The sequence below is a fragment of the Sphaeramia orbicularis genome, chromosome 4 (assembly GCF_902148855.1).
Source record: "Sphaeramia orbicularis chromosome 4, fSphaOr1.1, whole genome shotgun sequence".
NCBI lineage: Eukaryota > Metazoa > Chordata > Actinopteri > Kurtiformes > Apogonidae > Sphaeramia > Sphaeramia orbicularis.
In genome coordinates this window covers 51970312-51988127 of record NC_043960.1, presented here as the reverse complement: position 1 = coordinate 51988127, position 17816 = coordinate 51970312, and the positions used below count along the sequence as shown (strand labels likewise).

Genomic DNA, 17816 nt, shown 5'->3' with positions numbered 1-17816 from the left:
CATGAAAATCCGTCAATAAATTTTTGAGTTATCTTGCTAACAAACAAACACACAAAGCAAAGTGATCATAATACCTCCTGGTGGAGGTAGCAACAAAAACACACAGGTACACACCACTGATGTAAAGTTATGCTCACAATTTGAATCCATTTCTTAGTTGCCCTGTCAGTTGTGAGCAAAATATTTTCATTCATATTGGTGCCAAGAGGATCCAAGTGCCAAATTTCAAAGAAACGAACCCATAACATGCTTTACAAAGATCCACATTTCTCTGTGACCACTGAACCAAATTAAATGGGTTTTCTGCAGAATGTAGGTAACAAGGTATAGTTTCATACCCTGAAATAGCATTCAGATTGTTTAACTTTTTGGAAAGTTATCAATGCTGACAGTCCGATTGTAATTTTTTGGGACATACAGTATACTATACGAAAAAAAAAGCATGTCATATTCCTTAATGACTGATTTATTGTACCATTGGGGATACAGTACAGGCAATGACATTTATGTAGTAGAACGAAATAAACTCTGCAGAGAAATTGAATAAATGGATCTGAAGAGAACAAATGGGCATTTCTGACTTTGCATCACTACCTGGCATGATGGAGCGAGATGTCAGCGGAGAAACCAGCAGCCTTCGAACAGGTGTGGACAGGGTGACTCCCCTTACTCAACTTCAGCAATGAAGCCTAGTTTCAGCAGTGGCGACACCATAAATCCCTCCATGGAGAAGGGCAGTTAACTGACAATTAATGATTTAATCGAGCAAATTCTTATTGAGAATTAATTGAAAGTCGGATAATTGTTTATATCCCTAGTTACGATATTACTTTACTGGTCCGGCCTATGTGAGGTCAGATTGGGTTGTATAATTACCCCTCATCTAAAATGAGTTTGACACCCCTGGAGTAGATTGTAACACATGGAGTAAAGTTTTAGAGGCCCAATCATATAAAAACCCTGCAACTATGTGCCTTACCCTTTCACCAATTTAGAGACTGCACTAAGATTAGATAAAAATTAATGCAGTTTTGAGTCAAAACAGATTTTCTGGGAAGAGAACCCTAAATCTCATGAACATAACCCCAGCACCTAAGACACAGAACCCCTGGTCATCTGTTTTGCATTATTTACTGTCATCAGTCACTGTGTTGACACGGACCCTAAGATTCTGATGCAAATGTCAATAACAGTCCAGTCATATGAAAAAGCACTACACTGGTCTGTGGCTGATACAAGTTTCTTATCAGACATGAAAAGCTTTAAGGACTTTTGAGGGCTTCACTGGTCAGACGGTTTAAAAGAACTAAAAAAGAAGAAACTAAAGCATTTTTTCCAGAACACACTGTGGGTTCGTCTTGTTCATCTTCATTATGAAAATCTTTAAAACTGTTCCTGTTATACTTCCACAATAGATGAAAATAGTTCAAGTTGGAATTTCTTATAAGAATTATTTCATCCTGAATGTAGAATTTTTGTCCATGTAACCACAGCCATTGTTTGCCTCATCTTAAAAAAAAGTTTGTTTACAACTGCACCTTGTCGATCTTTGGTTAGTGCAAAAATCAGGAAACAGAGCTTCAAAATAACATCCTATTGCAGAGCCTGCTTCACTTAAAGGTGAGTATTCATGCAGGGTCAACAACAACTTAAGTACAAAATGTATTTATTTATAAAGATTAATTATTACCATATGGTGAAAATTAAATCCCAGATATCAAATACAATTGACCTTCAGTGGTCACAGCTGAAGCGTGATAGCACATAATAAGCTGTAAATCTAGTTTAAAACAATCCAGAAAACCATTTACAACAGCAGTGTTCACTTTTTTGGCCACTTTAGAAAAACAGAAACAGACTAAAGTCAACACTGACATGTGATCATCAGACCTGTTGCACCAGTTTCAGCCAACACGGTAGAAAACCCTTTTACTTTTTACATCGACACCTGAGGAATACCTGTAGTTAAGAATTAAACAAGGTGGTCAGTGATATGAGACAGTTAACAAATATTTCCATCACTGGCAAAAAAACAAAACAACTGAATTCTGAAGTATCATGGAGGTGATGGGAACAGCAGATTAAGGACATGCTTGTCTATGGATTCAAAACTAACGTGATTGCATTGTCGGATTTGTATTTTCTTGTGCTTTTGTTAAAAATACTCTTTCAGGACAACTATTAGTGTTGGTCATTCTTTGACTGTGAAGATCAACATCTATTTCTGCTGTTCCCATTTACAGTTTAATTAGTCATTTCCATCTTCGTTTCAGCTGTTGCTTCATTCTCAAAAGAATAAAAAATTTAAGTACTGATGCTTAAGAAAACCAACACTCAGTTTCCAGCATTTCACAAATCCTCTACATAAACATCCATTATTAATCAAAACCGCCCATATTAAAAATAGCATAAACACTGTTACCCCCATATTACACAGACCAGTTTTCTGCTGGTAGGAAACATACACTGTAATACCCAGATACTGAGCTATGCCTTTTTCTGTCACCCCTTTCCCCATTCATCAGAACGGCGTTTCAGAGGACAGCAGCTGGGCATATGTAGTCAATACTGACTGTGATAATTCACCTTCTTTGGCCATATCATCTACTAAGTCCAACCAAAGGCCAGTACCAAACACTGATGATCGCAGTGCTGGCTACTGTGCTGCTTCTGGAGTCGTCTCCTGAACAGGAACTCCCACAGTTTCAATAGACATAACAGAGGTCCTGTCTTCAGCTGAACCATCTGGATCCTGAAGTGAGGGGAGAGCACAGGTATAATAAATAAAAAAACAAACTTCATATTTACGCAAATTAACATGGGAGTGTGTATTACCCAGTATTTTAACCCAAACTTTAAAATGCAGTAGAATACTATATGACAGTGAGTTAATAAATGTATGTAATGTAGTGCAAACACAAACAAATCATAACCACAAAAGGTGAGTAATCTCCTCAATACAATGCCTACTGTCAATACCTTCCATTACAAATGATATACCTATGATATGGGACTAAATCTGTAAACTGACATTTATTTGCATTAAATAATATATATGCAGTTTGATGTGATTTGCTGCTACAGTTTTGCCAGATGGGATCCCTTCAATTTATTGTTTTTAGGGTAAAATAGGTGTAATATTAGGTGTAATATTTTACTCTCCTGACTGTGTTAGGAGTTAAAAAGACATAACCTAGACTGATCACATCTAGTACATCTCCTGAAGTGACTGTATTATCATATATTTGGTGTCTTTTTAGGGCAGAATGACAATACAAATACAATAACTATCCGGCATCCCTGCAGTAAACCTTCAAAAGGTGCTACAGAAATAATAACATACACAGCATTCTTGCACACCAGCTAAAACAAAATAAACAGCTACACAACGACAGATCAACACACATGGCTAAAGACTCATCACAAAATTTATAAAGTTATTTAAGTATATTTAAATATTAATTTACCAATTTGTGTCGTATGTAAAAATTCATCATCCCATTAGTGCATGAGCAGTGCTGAAGCGTTAAGACATGAGAAAAAAGGAGATTTTTAGAGTCAGATCACATTAAGGAGCATTTTTGTCAAATCCAGATCATACTGTTAGCCTCAGCATAATTGCCTAAGTCATACATGAACTGACAAAAATATTGGGACATATTGAATTCAGGTGTTTCTTTTCTAACAGGGGTCTGCGACATAAAACAGTAATGACAAATGTCATAGTATAGTTTTATATTGGGATAAATATCATTGCCGTTTGGTTTAAATTGTTATCTTTCCTTCCAAAATGCCTCAGAGATACTAATGGGATAATGAGGATTGACTTAAAGAAAGGGGGAAAAAAAAGAAAGACATGGTTTTTACTTAATTTCTCTCAACATAGATTTTTTTTTATCCATGACTATAATTTTAAATTTCTACAGTATTTTTCGTGCTCTGACTAAATCATTTTCTAACACTAGCAACCATCTACTTCACATCTCACTGAGGAAGCAAAATCTCCCATTAAACTTTAAGGAAATATTGATGTTTATAAACTATATGGACAAAAATATTGGGACACATGTCTACAGTTGTAAGATGTCCTGTTCATGATGATTTGACAAATAAATGTCAATATTACCCCTTTACAGGGCACTCAGAAATACTTTGAAATAGGGACGTCCCGATCTGATCTAAAGATCGGTATCGGCTGTCGAGCTGGCATTTTTTTAGAAGATCAGATCGGATTTAGTCACGAGATCGGGCTGATCTGGGCCCGGCTCTGGGGAAGGGGGACAAACATCGTGCTCCCTCAAATTAAAGTTTCTGATGGTAGGTAAAAAGGAAAATTAGCTGCACAGCAATGGGAGACTTAGAGGAATTAGTAAAACATCTATAAGTTTCACTTTAATTATATAACTGCTGGTCCGGTAGTGATGCGCGAGTCAGGTAATTTTTCAATCTTTTTGTGGAATTATTTGACCCGATCTAACCCGCCCCGCGAGTAACCCGCTGATGTGCGCATCACTAATATACAGCACAGAATGCATCCCCATATAATACCTGGACGGACCTGTCCATAGACGTGTTACGGCAGTGGCAAACATACGGCCCACAGACCAAAACCCTGCAAAGTGCAAAAATTATACTAAAGTTAGAGTCAAAGGTGTCACACTTGTTAAAGGTTCCACATTCAGCCCAATTATGATCTCAAGTAAAATAATAGCATAATAACCTATAAATAATGACTCCAAATTTAAATTAAAATTTCATTGTAAAAAGTCAGTATCTGATCGGTATCAGATCGGTATGGACAAAACTAATACTAAAAAAAATCAGATCGGAAACAAAAAAATCAAGATCAGGACATCACTACTATTAAATTCAAAATTTCAGCCTTAGTTTGTTATTGAAGGACATAACAAGACTTTATTACTTTTGTGAAATTTGTCAACATTTTTTATTGTCATGTAAAATATCAAGGTCAGTGACGATATCATAATTGGTTCCTTGCTCATAAGCGGAAAAAAAATCCAAGAAGTACAAATAAAAAATCCAAGAAAAACACATGTAAGGTGAAAGGAACATGTATTTTAGAACATTAGAACATCACTTTTAGAGCATTACAACAACATGTGTGCTGGTCCAGACCCCTGTCCACATCCACATGATCCCTTTGAACATCATTCCTTACATTAGTTCCATTACTTCATGGTACCTAACAAGGCAGGTACAGTCACTGTTCATGCAGAGGTGGACCTTACAGACCCTGGAGACCACATTGGACCTGAGATAGTTGAATGTTGTCACTGTCTTGTAACGTGTGCAGAAATTTCCAAAAATAGTCACTTGCCCAATAAAGTGTTAATAATCAATATATTTATCCCAATATAAAACTACATTCTGACATTCGTCATTATTGTTTAGTATTCCAGAGCCCTGTTAGAAAAGACACACCTGTATTCAGTCCAAATACATTTGTCCATTTGTGTATGAGTTAGGCAGTTATGCTATGAGGCGAACGATATGCAACATTTGTCCATATTCATCTGTAAATGTTCTCACCTGAACATCCTGCTCTGTTTCCATTGCTGACGGCTGGTTTGGTGCTGCCACTGGAGCTCCTCTGTTATTTGGCTGTCTTCTGGCTGCTGCACCTTCTCTGCTTAGTTCATCTTCTGAAGGGCTTTTGTTCCCTTCCACAGGTTTGGTTTTTAACTGCAACGAATCTGATGCAGTGCGTTGCGTCGCTGCGCTGACAGCACCGTGTCCTTCTGGCTGCTCTGGTGTTTCCTGCTTGTTTTCAGAATCAGACTCGGAGGCAGACGGATTCTCCGAGTGCTCAGCCTCAGGACTCTCGTCATAATGTTCGCCGTCCCTCTCATCCCTGTAAAGATCATCAGCATTACGCAGGGTCTCCACAAACATCCTGCCCGGCTGCTCTCGGCCTCTGACGGCTCGCCTCTGACGAACCTGGTCCCTGTTAAATCTGTCCTCGCCATCTTGATGTCTTTGGCCGTTTCGTGGTGCATCGCCCCCTGCTGAGTCACGACGGCCTTCAATCCTCCTGGGTTGAGGCCGCCGTTGATCCAGTGCTGGAGGGGGTGGGTCCCTTCTACGTCTGCGAAAAGGTGCAGTGATTCCATGTTGAAAGGCTGCATTCACACCTCCATACATGACAACCTGCAAAATATCCAAATAAATGTACACATCATTTATTAGAAAAAATAGAAACAGCAAAAGTCTCCTGCAGAAGACTTATCAGCAGTAGCCTTTATCCTCAGACACGAGATACCCATTTCATACTAATATACATACTGTAATAGGGCTGGGCTACAGCAACAATGATATGACACTAATTCCATATGTGTGATTCTATGAAACCCTTTCCTAAAAAAACGGACTTGGGGCTAAAATTCAAACCAGATGTAGACTAATGTTATGAAACAAGTCTGGAAGCACTTTGGGTCTATTTTAAAAATAAATACTTACTGAGATAAAAAATAAACTGTTTTTCAGATAAAATACATTTTTATATTATTTTACATTATTTTTAATACAAAAATCTGCATGTAACATGGTCAAAAGGACACGAAAATTACACGCTACTATTTCTTTTTAATATCTATTCTCTCACAGGTGCATTTTGGGAATTGAACTAATTATCCAAGGCAGAGTGTTGCACAAAAATGACCACTGTTACAAAATCATTTGCAATTTATATGCATTTTACTGGGCAGGTTCTGCATGCAATGCAAGTGGGCACGATGGGTTCCATACAAAGCCTGGAATGAGACTGAAATTCATGAAAAACCCACATGTCTGGATTAGAAAAACCACTAGGATCCTCAAATTTAAAAGTGTCTTTATTTATAGTAGTATATAAGACCATTTTAAGCCATTTTTTCAGATCAAATGCACCGACACCTAAGGTAGCTTTTATTGCCCTTATTGTATCCTATTTTTGGCCCCAATATTTTATTAAAAATCCATTAATTATGGGATGGCTCAAAGCAAGAGTATAATTTTTTTTTTTTTTGCATTTATCTGAGGTCCTCATTAGGTCCATCCTGGGGGGAAATATGTCTACATTTACCTTTTATTATTGGGTCTAAAAAGCTGGAAAAGTACCAGATACCAAAATAAACCCAGTTTCATAGAAGCACCCATATCATACATGTCACTGTCATTATTATCTGGAACATCATTTCCATCATTTTACATCTTTTGAACTCTCTTTTTCATTGTTATGTCTTGCTTCCTCTTTTACGTCATTTTTATTTTGTAAACGCTTTCAATTTTAGTCTTTTTAATGAGGTAATGTTAACAATAGACTACCAACCTAATATCACAATGGATCAGAAACGTGATATAGGCAGGACAAGACCGAAAAATACCTTTTGAAATGGAACAAATACCTGGACACTTTAGATTTCATAGACTAAAGACCAAGAGGATGCACACTGAGTTTACCTAATTCAGTAATGAAATAGAGTTTAATTTGATGTGTAATACTGTTATGAAATGGACAGAGTTGATTTTTGGTATGTATAGCATTTTTGTGTTTTGTGCAGGCTCAGTCAGAATTCATTTTGATATGTATAAAATTTGTTATGCTTACTTATAGGAGCTGACATGGTAATTTATGGTCAGTAAAAAGATCGTTTAAGGGGGTGGGAGCACATAAGTTGAACTTCATTTCACTCCTTTTCGAATACGTTTTCTTTTTTATATTGATTTTCTTGTTGTATTGGTTTTAAATGTTGGTATTCGAAATAAACAATCAACCAAAAAAATGAAAAAAAAATACGATGATCCCATGCCTTATGAAAGTATGTGTGTATACTATGATTACATACCTCTGTGTAGATATTTACGGTGCATGTATACATTATATACATGGGTACTCAAAGTGGGTGAGTGTGGGAAAAAAGCCACTATATTGATAGAAGACTCCTTCTTGTTACAGGTGGGTAATTTACCAGTGCTCTAATATTAATATTAGATGTGTGATGATGTGATATTTTTGGAAAAAGAAAATTAAAAAATGCAACCCATAAAAAAAAAAAAAAAAAAAAAAAAAGAAATGTGATATAGGATAAAGAGGAGGGCTTTTAAACAGTCTAAACACTTAAAACAACAATCATACACTTTACCAAGTGATTTTTAGGTTCTGTTCCTTGACCGCACTCTGAATGTGGAATGAAACTTTCACTCTGTGGTCTTCTCTAATTCAGTGTCAATGTCCAAGATGTACAGCTTTTTACTCACATCAGAAAAAATGTCCTGCACTATTGAGAAAAACAAAACAATAAAACCTATGAGAACACTGGGTCTCTATCTCTGTTCCTTTTTCTTTTTTTTAAACAATGAATGGACAAATCATTGTGACAACATCAGGTCTTGTCACTGTGCTTGATCACTCATCATCATATTTTGTCTGTTGCGTAATGTCCTTTTTATCTTCTCTCATTTTGTTGGTTGCACTTACAAACACATGTATGTGTCACAGTAGAGATTGAAATCCAGTAGGATTCCTAATCCTACTAGGACAAATAGGAATTGTAGTTTGTCCTAGGACAAACAAAGCACTTACAAAAATATGTATGTAAAAATATGATCGTATGCAAATTTCCAGGAAAAAAGATGCAATTGGGCAAAGGGAAGGTTAACATCTGGTCAAAAAAATTAATTACAATAATCTACACCAAACTTGTATTTTTTGGTAGGTAATCACTTATATTTTCAGGAAAATGTATTTTGAAATGAGAAAAAAAATTGTGAAAAAAAAATTGAGGACTTTTATGAGAGTGAATGTTTGTAAACTGACAAAATTTTCTGCTGTCATTCTGGGTTCATTTTATAAACTCTCATAAATAAACTAAATTTATTCCAAATACATTGATATTTGACTATTTAATTATTTATGACATATTCTAAACACAGTCTGTAAAATTAATAATGCATATATCTATGCAAAATACATTTCATTTGAATATAATGTTAGTATTATTTATATGTTGTAAATATTGTAAAAAAAAAAAAAAAAATGTATATGATATTGATAATTGAAAAAAAAAATGTTTAATTTGATATTTACTTTTGTTGTCCATCCATGACGCTGCCATTTGTCAAAGCTCTTGCTATTTAGGTTTGATCAAATATTTTTTTCCTCTAACCCATTATTAGATTGTAAAATAGAGGGTTCAAGGTATACACTGAATACATTTTAAGGTGAAAATATCAGAGGAACTTCACTTTGGAGAACTTTGGAATTCTTGCAAAAAATAGACAAATTTTTTGTCCATCCGTGACACAGTAGTTTTTGACATTTTTCATTTAAAAATATTTGAAACTAAATTTTGCCCTTTGAGTCTGTTTGAGATGGCATTAAGACCTTTCCAATTATGTGTAATATTTTTCTTAAACTTGTCTGGTTCAAAAGTTATTAATCAAAAAGTAGTGGGCTGTCCATCCACGACGCCCTTGACATCACTCAATTGCCTTTATACTGTTAAATGAGCTACTGGGAAGATTTCTATTTCAATAATAATCTGAGGTTTTGAATATTTTACAACAGTTTTCACAATATGCCAGTGATGTCAAAGTGTTGCAATGCAAAGATATTTTCTACACTGGTAAGTTGGTGATGGAGTGATGCTTAGAAGGAATAATTATACTGTAAATTGACTGTTTGTTAATATGCAATTCAAACCCTTTTTACACATGCCACGTCACTGCTGCCAGTGCTGCATGCTTTTTGTTTTAACAACAAACCAAAACCAACAGATATAGCAATTTTTCATTCCCACAGCCATCACAGTACTTAACACCAACTGTTATGGGTAATATCTGCTCACCCGCTATAATATACCTGCCTAACGCCTGTTTTATCTTTATTTTTTGATCAAACTTTATTTTAATGTGTTGTTGTGTGAAAGTGGTGTTGCATTATTGCTGCATTTGCACCACCAATAAAGTTTTAAAAGGTGTAGTTTTTCTACTAAACTGTGAATGTTCTGACCATTTACAACAGATTTTTAGTGCAGCAACAACAAAAACTATACAAAAAAACTGTACATAAACAAATCTTGCAAAAAGCTGACACAGCAAGTGAAGAATATCAGACACCAGTGAGAGTTTATGTTTGAGGAAGAAAACGTGATGATGATGCCACAACAGATGTATGTCAATATAAAGAATCTTTACACTTTTTTGGTGAGTAGTAGGCCGAGTTTTTGGTGGTGGTTGGTTGTAGCTTTCTACACACTGGTGCCCTGTGTTGCTGACAGCTGGGAGTTTTCAATCTGAAAACTACAACTTCCTCAAAGATCAGTTTGTTTAAAAAAAAACACACCCATATTAGAACACAGTGTGCACGCCCAACGTAAAAAAAAAAAAAATAGCATGAAGCTAAAATTCATAAATAAATGTATACAATCAGTGCAAAAACTGTTAACCTGCATGAAAAGTCCACCTCATTCTTCATCTCATAATCATAATTGTGCAGATCTACTGAGTAAATGTAGGCACTGTGAGATTGTATTCATTTGTGGGAGAAAATGCCAGAGGGTCCTTACCAGAATGGAGAGCACAATGGTGAGAAGGACGGGGATCTGCAGCTGAACTGGTAGGTCTTTAAGGAGAGCTCGAAGAAACTCACTGATCCCTTGGCCAATGTGCTTCAGTGGCTCCGTGATGAATGTGGTGATAGTAACGGAGATCGCCTGAACACAGAATTCCAAATGTTGACTGTCAAAATGTTTAACAACTCCATTTCAATGGACAGCTTTTAGAAAATACCAATTCCCCTTGAGGAAAACTCCTCAATATTGAATTACTCAATCACTGGAAAATGCTAATCAGTCAGTATTCTACCCCACATTCAAAGCCTAGCCAAGAAAACTTATTTTCAACATTTAAGGATAAAAGTTTTTAAATTGATGGTACATTGGAGCCAATGCTATAGGTTTCTCTGGTTGACCTACAAAAGTATAGGCAGCACAATTATCAGTTAAAGCAGTTCAACAATAATTGATAAAAGGATGTTTTAATGTTGCTTTAGTAAGAGGGAAGTGCACACTGTCTGTACACATATTCTGGAAGTTTAAGGAGGTCTGCAACATGTTGGTATGTGGGAAAGTGTTTTCACCTGAGGCGTAAAGGTATTTACAGGGTGTATCATGATGCATTTATAGTTTGATACATTGACATTATGTTTGTTCATGTCTGTAAATATCTACTCTTCTAAGGACTCGGTGAATGGCTTGGTTTCGAGCTTTCTATCTTGCAAATATTAAAGCAACCAAACACAACTGATATTAATTAATCACTTATTTCCATATCAGCCTCAAAAGGCATTCAAAAATGTATACACCAGCACACTGACCTTGGTTGGAGGTACCAGCAGAATAGGGTTTACCATGAGGACCTCATAGTATTGCTTACAAGGGTCATCCTGAAGAGTCCAGGTGCTTCTGAACCACTCTGCCACAACAAAAGAGTCAGTGTGGATGTGGATGAAAGATGGAAAATGTACAACTTCTACCAGTACCTTCACACATACATCCTTTAGTTCAGACTTTCAAAATTTTCAGTTTCAACAATTTTCCCGATATTACATTATTCTGATTGATCCAAATTAATGTCACCATGCAGACCACATAGCTAGTCTTTGGTCCGACTAAAGGAGATGGTCTCTGTCCAGATAAAAATGAACCATGGTTCAGTTCATGTGCAATGTGGAAACTCTTTTTAAATTGGTTGAACAATGTCTGGAACTACAGGGTGTCCCAAAAAAATGTATTTACACTTTAGCAGCTGATAACTCAATGGTTTGTTTTTTCTTTGCAGATTAAACCCACTGGAATTAATGGCAGCAGCCAGACCAAACTTTGAAGAAAGGAATTTCATTCTAAAATGCTACTGGAAGTATGAAAACGCGGTTGGAGTGCAGAGACAATCTCAGAGTAATTTTACTCTGTGCGATTCCATTGCTTTGTGTTGTCAGCAGTGTCTGGACCAGAATGGATGTCAGTTTAAGAAAAGGCAGTGACAAAACAATAACATGATGTTTGCAAATTCTATTACATTCTGAAAAATTAAATGAATTTTAATCAAAACCTACTTTACAATTATTGAAAGTGTGTATGCATTTTTTGGGACACCCTGTACAGTGAGGCTACTGTCACCAAAAAAAACAAAAAAAAAGACAACACAAAAATGGACAGAAAAAGTTACAAATGAGCAGAATTAACATCTTGAATGCCAGACGCAGCCAACATTTATAAGTCAGTTAATGTCAAGTATATAAAGATCCAGCATACATATATGATGACAGCAGGATGTTGATCTATACAGTATGTACAGTGCACAAATCTAACTGGAGCAAATGCACATAATGTAAGAAATACAAACCCTGTTTTGGACTTTCACAAAACCCTAAATTAATTAAATTACAATTCCTCCATGTTTCTGCTCATACCTTTCAAACTGTCACTCCAGTCAATTCTCTTCACTCCGGTGCACTTTGCATTCACACTGTCCATTTTCACTATGTTGTTCTGGTGCTCAGCAAAGGCAATCTGAATTAAAAAAATAAACCGCATTATAAACAACCTTTATGTATTTAAACAGAAGCAGAATGAAATGATGAATGAAAGGAAAAATAGCTCTTCTTTACCTTGTACAGATAGAGCCAGTTCCAGATAATACTGATGCAGAAACACACTGCAAACAGCCGACTGAACTGTACAAACCAGGAGACCGTTGACCACAGCTGAGTGCAGATGATGGCCACTATGACCAGGACACACAGTCCCATCTGGGAGAGAAACACAGACAAAAGTTTGGTGTGACTGGTTACTTTGAATGGAAAACTGCTTAGCTTTTAGTCCAAGCAACTTATTTAATATGAGGGGTGCATCAGCAAACTTTGTAGTACATTTCATAGCAACTTACTGTTTTGCAAATGCAAGAATTTGTCAAGAAACCTCTTTACAACAAAAAACAGATTTCTTTAATATCCCACTGAGACAGACAGTAGAGTTGCCATGTGTACACTCAACTCAATAGTACTCTCTGGTAAAACTAATCTCTGATGAGACCTGAATGTCAACACTGCCCATCTCTACACATACCACAAGACTTAAGAGACAAAAGATTCTTTATTGTCAATTCACTAGATGCACAGAGCACACAGAGAATTGACATACTGCTTCTCTCATCTTGTTGAATGCCATGCATTTAAAAAAAAAGAGGTATAAATAGAAGAATACATAAGCTGTACAAAAAATAAATTATATAAGAATATAAAGTGTACATGTCCATCTATTTACAGTAGCAGCAATAGTGCAATACAGTAATGGTTATGAGGTGAGGAGGTGCATAATGGAACCAAACAGCTAGAGATTTGTCAAAATGATCCTACCTTTAATACAGTGTCAATCTCAACACCAAAAGTGTCTTCAAAACGCCACTTCCAGGCCTCAAAGTCGTGTTGCCGCAGATCTATCAGTATCTGACTAACAGCGTTATCCAGAGGCCCTATTCTCCCACTTTCCTTGCCCTCAAGAACAGTCCGAAGCTCTGTCAAGGTTTGTTTGGACACTCTGATTTTAGCATCATAGAGGGCATCAGCAGAGTCACTCGGCTGTGAAGATATGAGGATAGTTTCATTGCAAAATCATGTCCTGTGAAGCCTCAACTGGACCACGGTATGAGTTAGAGCAACTTACCAAACCAACTCTCTCCATTTCCTTCAGAAGTCTGGTAAGGAATCTCTTGAACACTGGATTGCATGAGGGCTGCTTTGACATGGTAGAAATCGTCTTTTGTTGTTCTTCATTCTAGACACAAAGCACAACAGCTGTGAACCTGGACTCTGAGCGGAGCTTCTCTTGTGCCTGCAGTGTAATTGATTTTTTCATTTGAATGCAAATATGTAAATGACTCAGTGATGTAAGGTAGCTTAGTTAAAGCATGTTCTTTCTTATGGTGTTTACCTGCTATAACTGAATACTGACCTGTTTCTGTAACTCCTCTGCATGTTTCTTACATGTGGTCAGCTCCGCTTGGCTGGAGTCTCCGGTGTATTCTCTTCTTTTGGTTGGCACATTGGGATAGTTGTTTGGCTGGAGAAGTAGACAAAAGTGTCAAAACAGAAATACCAATGTAGCTTGTTTTTCTGCATTCAGTGTGTGTTAGCAAACCTCTGCAAACTTCCGCATGGTTTTGGTATTGGTATCATAGTTGAGCATATCATAAGGGTCTATCCAGTCGTCATCCACTTGCTGTCCGGTAACAGTCATTAACAGAGAGGACAGTACCAGGACACCGAGGTGCATCCTGCCACAGCTTATTCCAAGTACGTATGTACTAGGTTTAGTAGGCTAGTGCCAGCTAACGCTAGCGAGAGAAACAACAAGAACCTGCTAAACCGCTATGAGCTTTGCACATACTTCGGCTATGGATTAAATAACCTACTCTTACATACGAAATATGAATGATGTCTTTTTAGTACTAAGCCAACAAAGACGCCTTTCAATTCGATAGATAACGAACAACCACACTTTACATCTCTACATGGGTGCTTTGTGTTAGAACAAATTTACGGCAAGATGTAGGCTCCAAAGGGTTGTGGGAAATGTAGTCTTACATGTACGTATGGCGGAGGGGGGTTTACATAGGAATGCACCATCCAAGTAAATTGTGATGTCTACACATTTGTCTGCGTTAGGGCACACGAATCCCTTTTATTTACTTAACTAACTTTTATTTACTTAACTAACGTTTTATATGTATGTTCTTATCAGTTTTAAGTTTGTTTTTAGTACTGACTTTCATTGAGTTTATGTATATTAGTGTGGATGTATGGCTGTGATTTTCATTTTGTGTAACCTCTGCTGCTGTCTTGGCCAGGACACTCTTGAAAAAGAGATTTTTAATCTCAATTAGCTTTTTTTCCCTGGTTAAATAAAGGTTACAATAAAATAATAACTGTGGCATGTTAAACCACGCGCCAATTTTGTAATAATGATCAAATTATGACAAAGTAGTGATGGGCAATTTAAGCTTCTGTGAAGCACTGAACCACTTAAGCCAATTGTTTTGAAAATGGGTTCAGCCGAAGCTTCAGTTACAGTGACCTCTGCTGGCGAAGTGTTCGGCCTCCGTCAAATTAGACAGGCTAATGGTTGACACCAAACTTTTAATTACACACGCACCTCAGTGCAAAGTGTTGAAGGAACAACTTTACATTTGTATGAAAAAAAAACTTTTGGTCTTAAGTTTTTAATCACTCTTGGGTTTAAAGTGTGTTTGATTTTAAAATTCTTTGATGCACAAAGGCTGAAAATTATATTCTACTTGCCAACTAGACATGCGCACATTTCCTGAAGGAAATGTAGTCCCGTGTGCTTGCCCACTGCATATATTTTGATGAAAGTTGTGTATTTCCACATTGCATTTGTACGTATAAGTTATTTATTCAAAAAAAAAAAAAAAAAAAACATTTTCTGTGACTGCAACAGCACAACAGGAAGGAGAACATATGGATCAGCTGAATTATTGACAGTGTTTTTCAACATCTAAATTTACAAATCATAAGATTAACAGCATAATTTAATAATTGTAATTTGCATGAAAATATTACAAGAAGTTGATGTGTGTGTGTGTGTGTGTGTGTGTGTGTGTGTGTGTGTGTGTGTGTATTGGAGGGGGGTCTCTACACACGTCTTGAAAAGACCAAATACAGTCAATTGGAACTGACAGGTGAGACTTGCAGTGAGTCCTGTGAACAGATTGATGTATAATATGGGAGAGAAAAAGTCAGAAGTGAATAAGCAGTGATTGTAGGAACATTGAGTTTGACAAACGTGACCAAAATTAACATGAGTGAATGGGAAGAAAAACAGCACTCTGTGCCCTTAGAGGCCTGTAGATCAAAAACAGAAAGTTTTAACATGAACATGAGAATTAGTCTTTGAAAGAAATTAGTTTTTCCAACAATTGATGTATAAATGATGTATAAACTTTTGCTGAATTTCCAGAAATGTGAGAGTTATGAAGAGTTGTTTGTAGAATTTCTAAAAAACTGTCTTCTCTCTAAGTTAGAGAGTAGAGGATTTGGGTCAATCAGCTGTCAGCACTCTGTTACCTGTGTGTGTCTGTGTGGTTTGATCAATTGCAATGTGTCCAAAAATCATTGTACATGACATCGGTACCATTCAGGCTACATTTTTTTTCCTATTGATGTGATTATAGGATCAATCATGTGGGGATGGTAGCAATTTGAAAATGGCCCGAATTCGGCCAGTTTTTCACAATTTTAACAAAATCAGCGCATTGGACTGTTTACAGAAGTCATAGCACATGTTTTGAGACCAGGCTGCATAATTTTGCAATACTATGTTTGGGTCTATTCCTGAAGCTCTTTCTCAAGGCTTCGTGATAAGTCAGTTACAATAAATATGATGAGCATTAGTACCATGCCCTGCGTTGCATGCATCCACACAGTAATAAAGATTGATGAATGTGTACTGTGTCACCGAGAAAGCTGGGAAAATATGGCATAGGTGGGGGGGTTTGTGTAACGTGGATAGGGGGTGATTATGTTGGATAGGGAAAACTCAAAGATTTTTTTAAATGAGATACGTAATTTTTTCAACTATTTTTGGATTGAGCTGGTTTCTTTTTTTTTTTTTTTTATCACAACTTCTCCACATTTGGAAAATACACGCTCACATGGTAAAGATGATGCTGGAGTGGATATTTGTTTGGACTCAGACCTAAACTTTAGCAGCCACATTAAATCAATAACATCATTAGCCTTTTACCATCTCAAAAACATTGCCAGAATCACAAGTTTACTGTCTAAACCAGACTTAGAGAGACTTATCCATGCATTTATCTCTAGCAGGTTAGACTACTGTAACGGCCTTCACACTGGACTCTCTAAACGAGCTGTAAGACAGCTGCAGTCCATCCAGAACACTGCAGCTCAGGTCCTGACTAGAACCAGGAAGTACAACCATATTAGTCCTGTGCTCAGATCTCTGCACTGGCTTCCTGTGGCTCAGAGAATAGACTTTAAAACAGCTCTGCTGGTCTGTAAGTCTGTCCATGGTCTAGCACCAAAGTACATCTGTGACATGTTGGTCCTATATGAACCATCTCGGACCCTGAGAATCTCAGGGCTAGGCCTTTTGCTGGTGCCCAGAGTTAGGACTAAACGGGGTGAAGCTGTGGAGCTCTGGAACAGTCTTCCTGATGATGTGAGACAGGCCTCTACTGTGACAATGTTTAAGTCCAGGCTGAAAACACCTCTGTTCAATTGTGCACAGAACAACTGAAAGGGTTCTATCTGCACTCTGACCTTTTATTTTAATTATTATTTATGTTCTATTGATTTTAATTGCAGTTACATTTTTAACCTATTTTCCATTTTTTTTTAAAGTACTGTAAATTGCCCTGTGTATGAATTGTATTATACAAATAAATTTCCCTTGCCTTGCCCTGTTTAGCAAGTTTAAACAGATGAAGGTTCACATTTCTAACTGAGACGAGACAGTGCTGGTGAATCACCTGATGGTTCAGAGAACCACAGGTGATTCATTCAGGCAATGTAGCAGTTGCGGCTTCAGACGTCATATCACGTGATTTTTTTTTCTTACCAAAGTGAGCTTTGAAGCAGTGATTCAATGTTCAGGGTTTGAAGCATGTATCGAAGCTTCAGTGTCACACTACCATCACTACAATGAAGTACTACAACTGATCAAAACTGAGATTTGTAAAATACTTTTTAAAAATCACAGAAAACAGACAGTGACTCA

The 17816-nt window shown here is 36.8% G+C and overlaps 1 protein-coding gene across 2 annotated transcripts; it reads right to left on the bottom strand.

The window, feature by feature from the left end:
- Positions 1-1364: 1364 nt before the first annotated feature.
- clcc1 (chloride channel CLIC-like 1) lies at positions 1365-14584 on the bottom strand. Of its 2 annotated transcripts, XM_030132234.1 has the most exons (11): positions 14196-14584; positions 14010-14117; positions 13722-13832; positions 13415-13636; positions 12668-12808; positions 12470-12569; positions 11375-11472; positions 10566-10712; positions 5551-6168; positions 3468-3518; positions 1365-2752 (listed from the first exon to the last, which is right to left on the bottom strand). In XM_030132234.1, exons 1-11 carry the CDS (start codon positions 14328-14330, stop codon positions 2657-2659), a joined length of 1827 nt encoding a protein of 608 aa, XP_029988094.1. In that variant the 5' UTR covers positions 14331-14584; the 3' UTR covers positions 1365-2656. The 2 variants fall into 2 exon arrangements, with proteins under 2 accessions (XP_029988094.1, XP_029988095.1); XM_030132235.1 differs by lacking the exon at positions 3468-3518.
- Positions 14585-17816: the final 3232 nt, after the last annotated feature.

Bases quoted from the DNA above. Each gene is read 5' to 3' on its own strand.
- clcc1 (XM_030132234.1), bottom strand. From the start codon at position 14,330: ATGCACCTCGGTGTCCTGGTACTGTCCTCTCTGTTAATGACTGTTACC. The intron at 6,169-10,565 runs GTAAGGACCCTC...GATATTTTGCAG, and splicing joins CCATTGTGCTCTCCATTCTG to GTTGTCATGTATGGAGGTGT. The intron at 2,753-3,467 runs GTAAATTAATAT...CCCTCACTTCAG, and splicing joins TTTACATACGACACAAATTG to GATCCAGATGGTTCAGCTGA.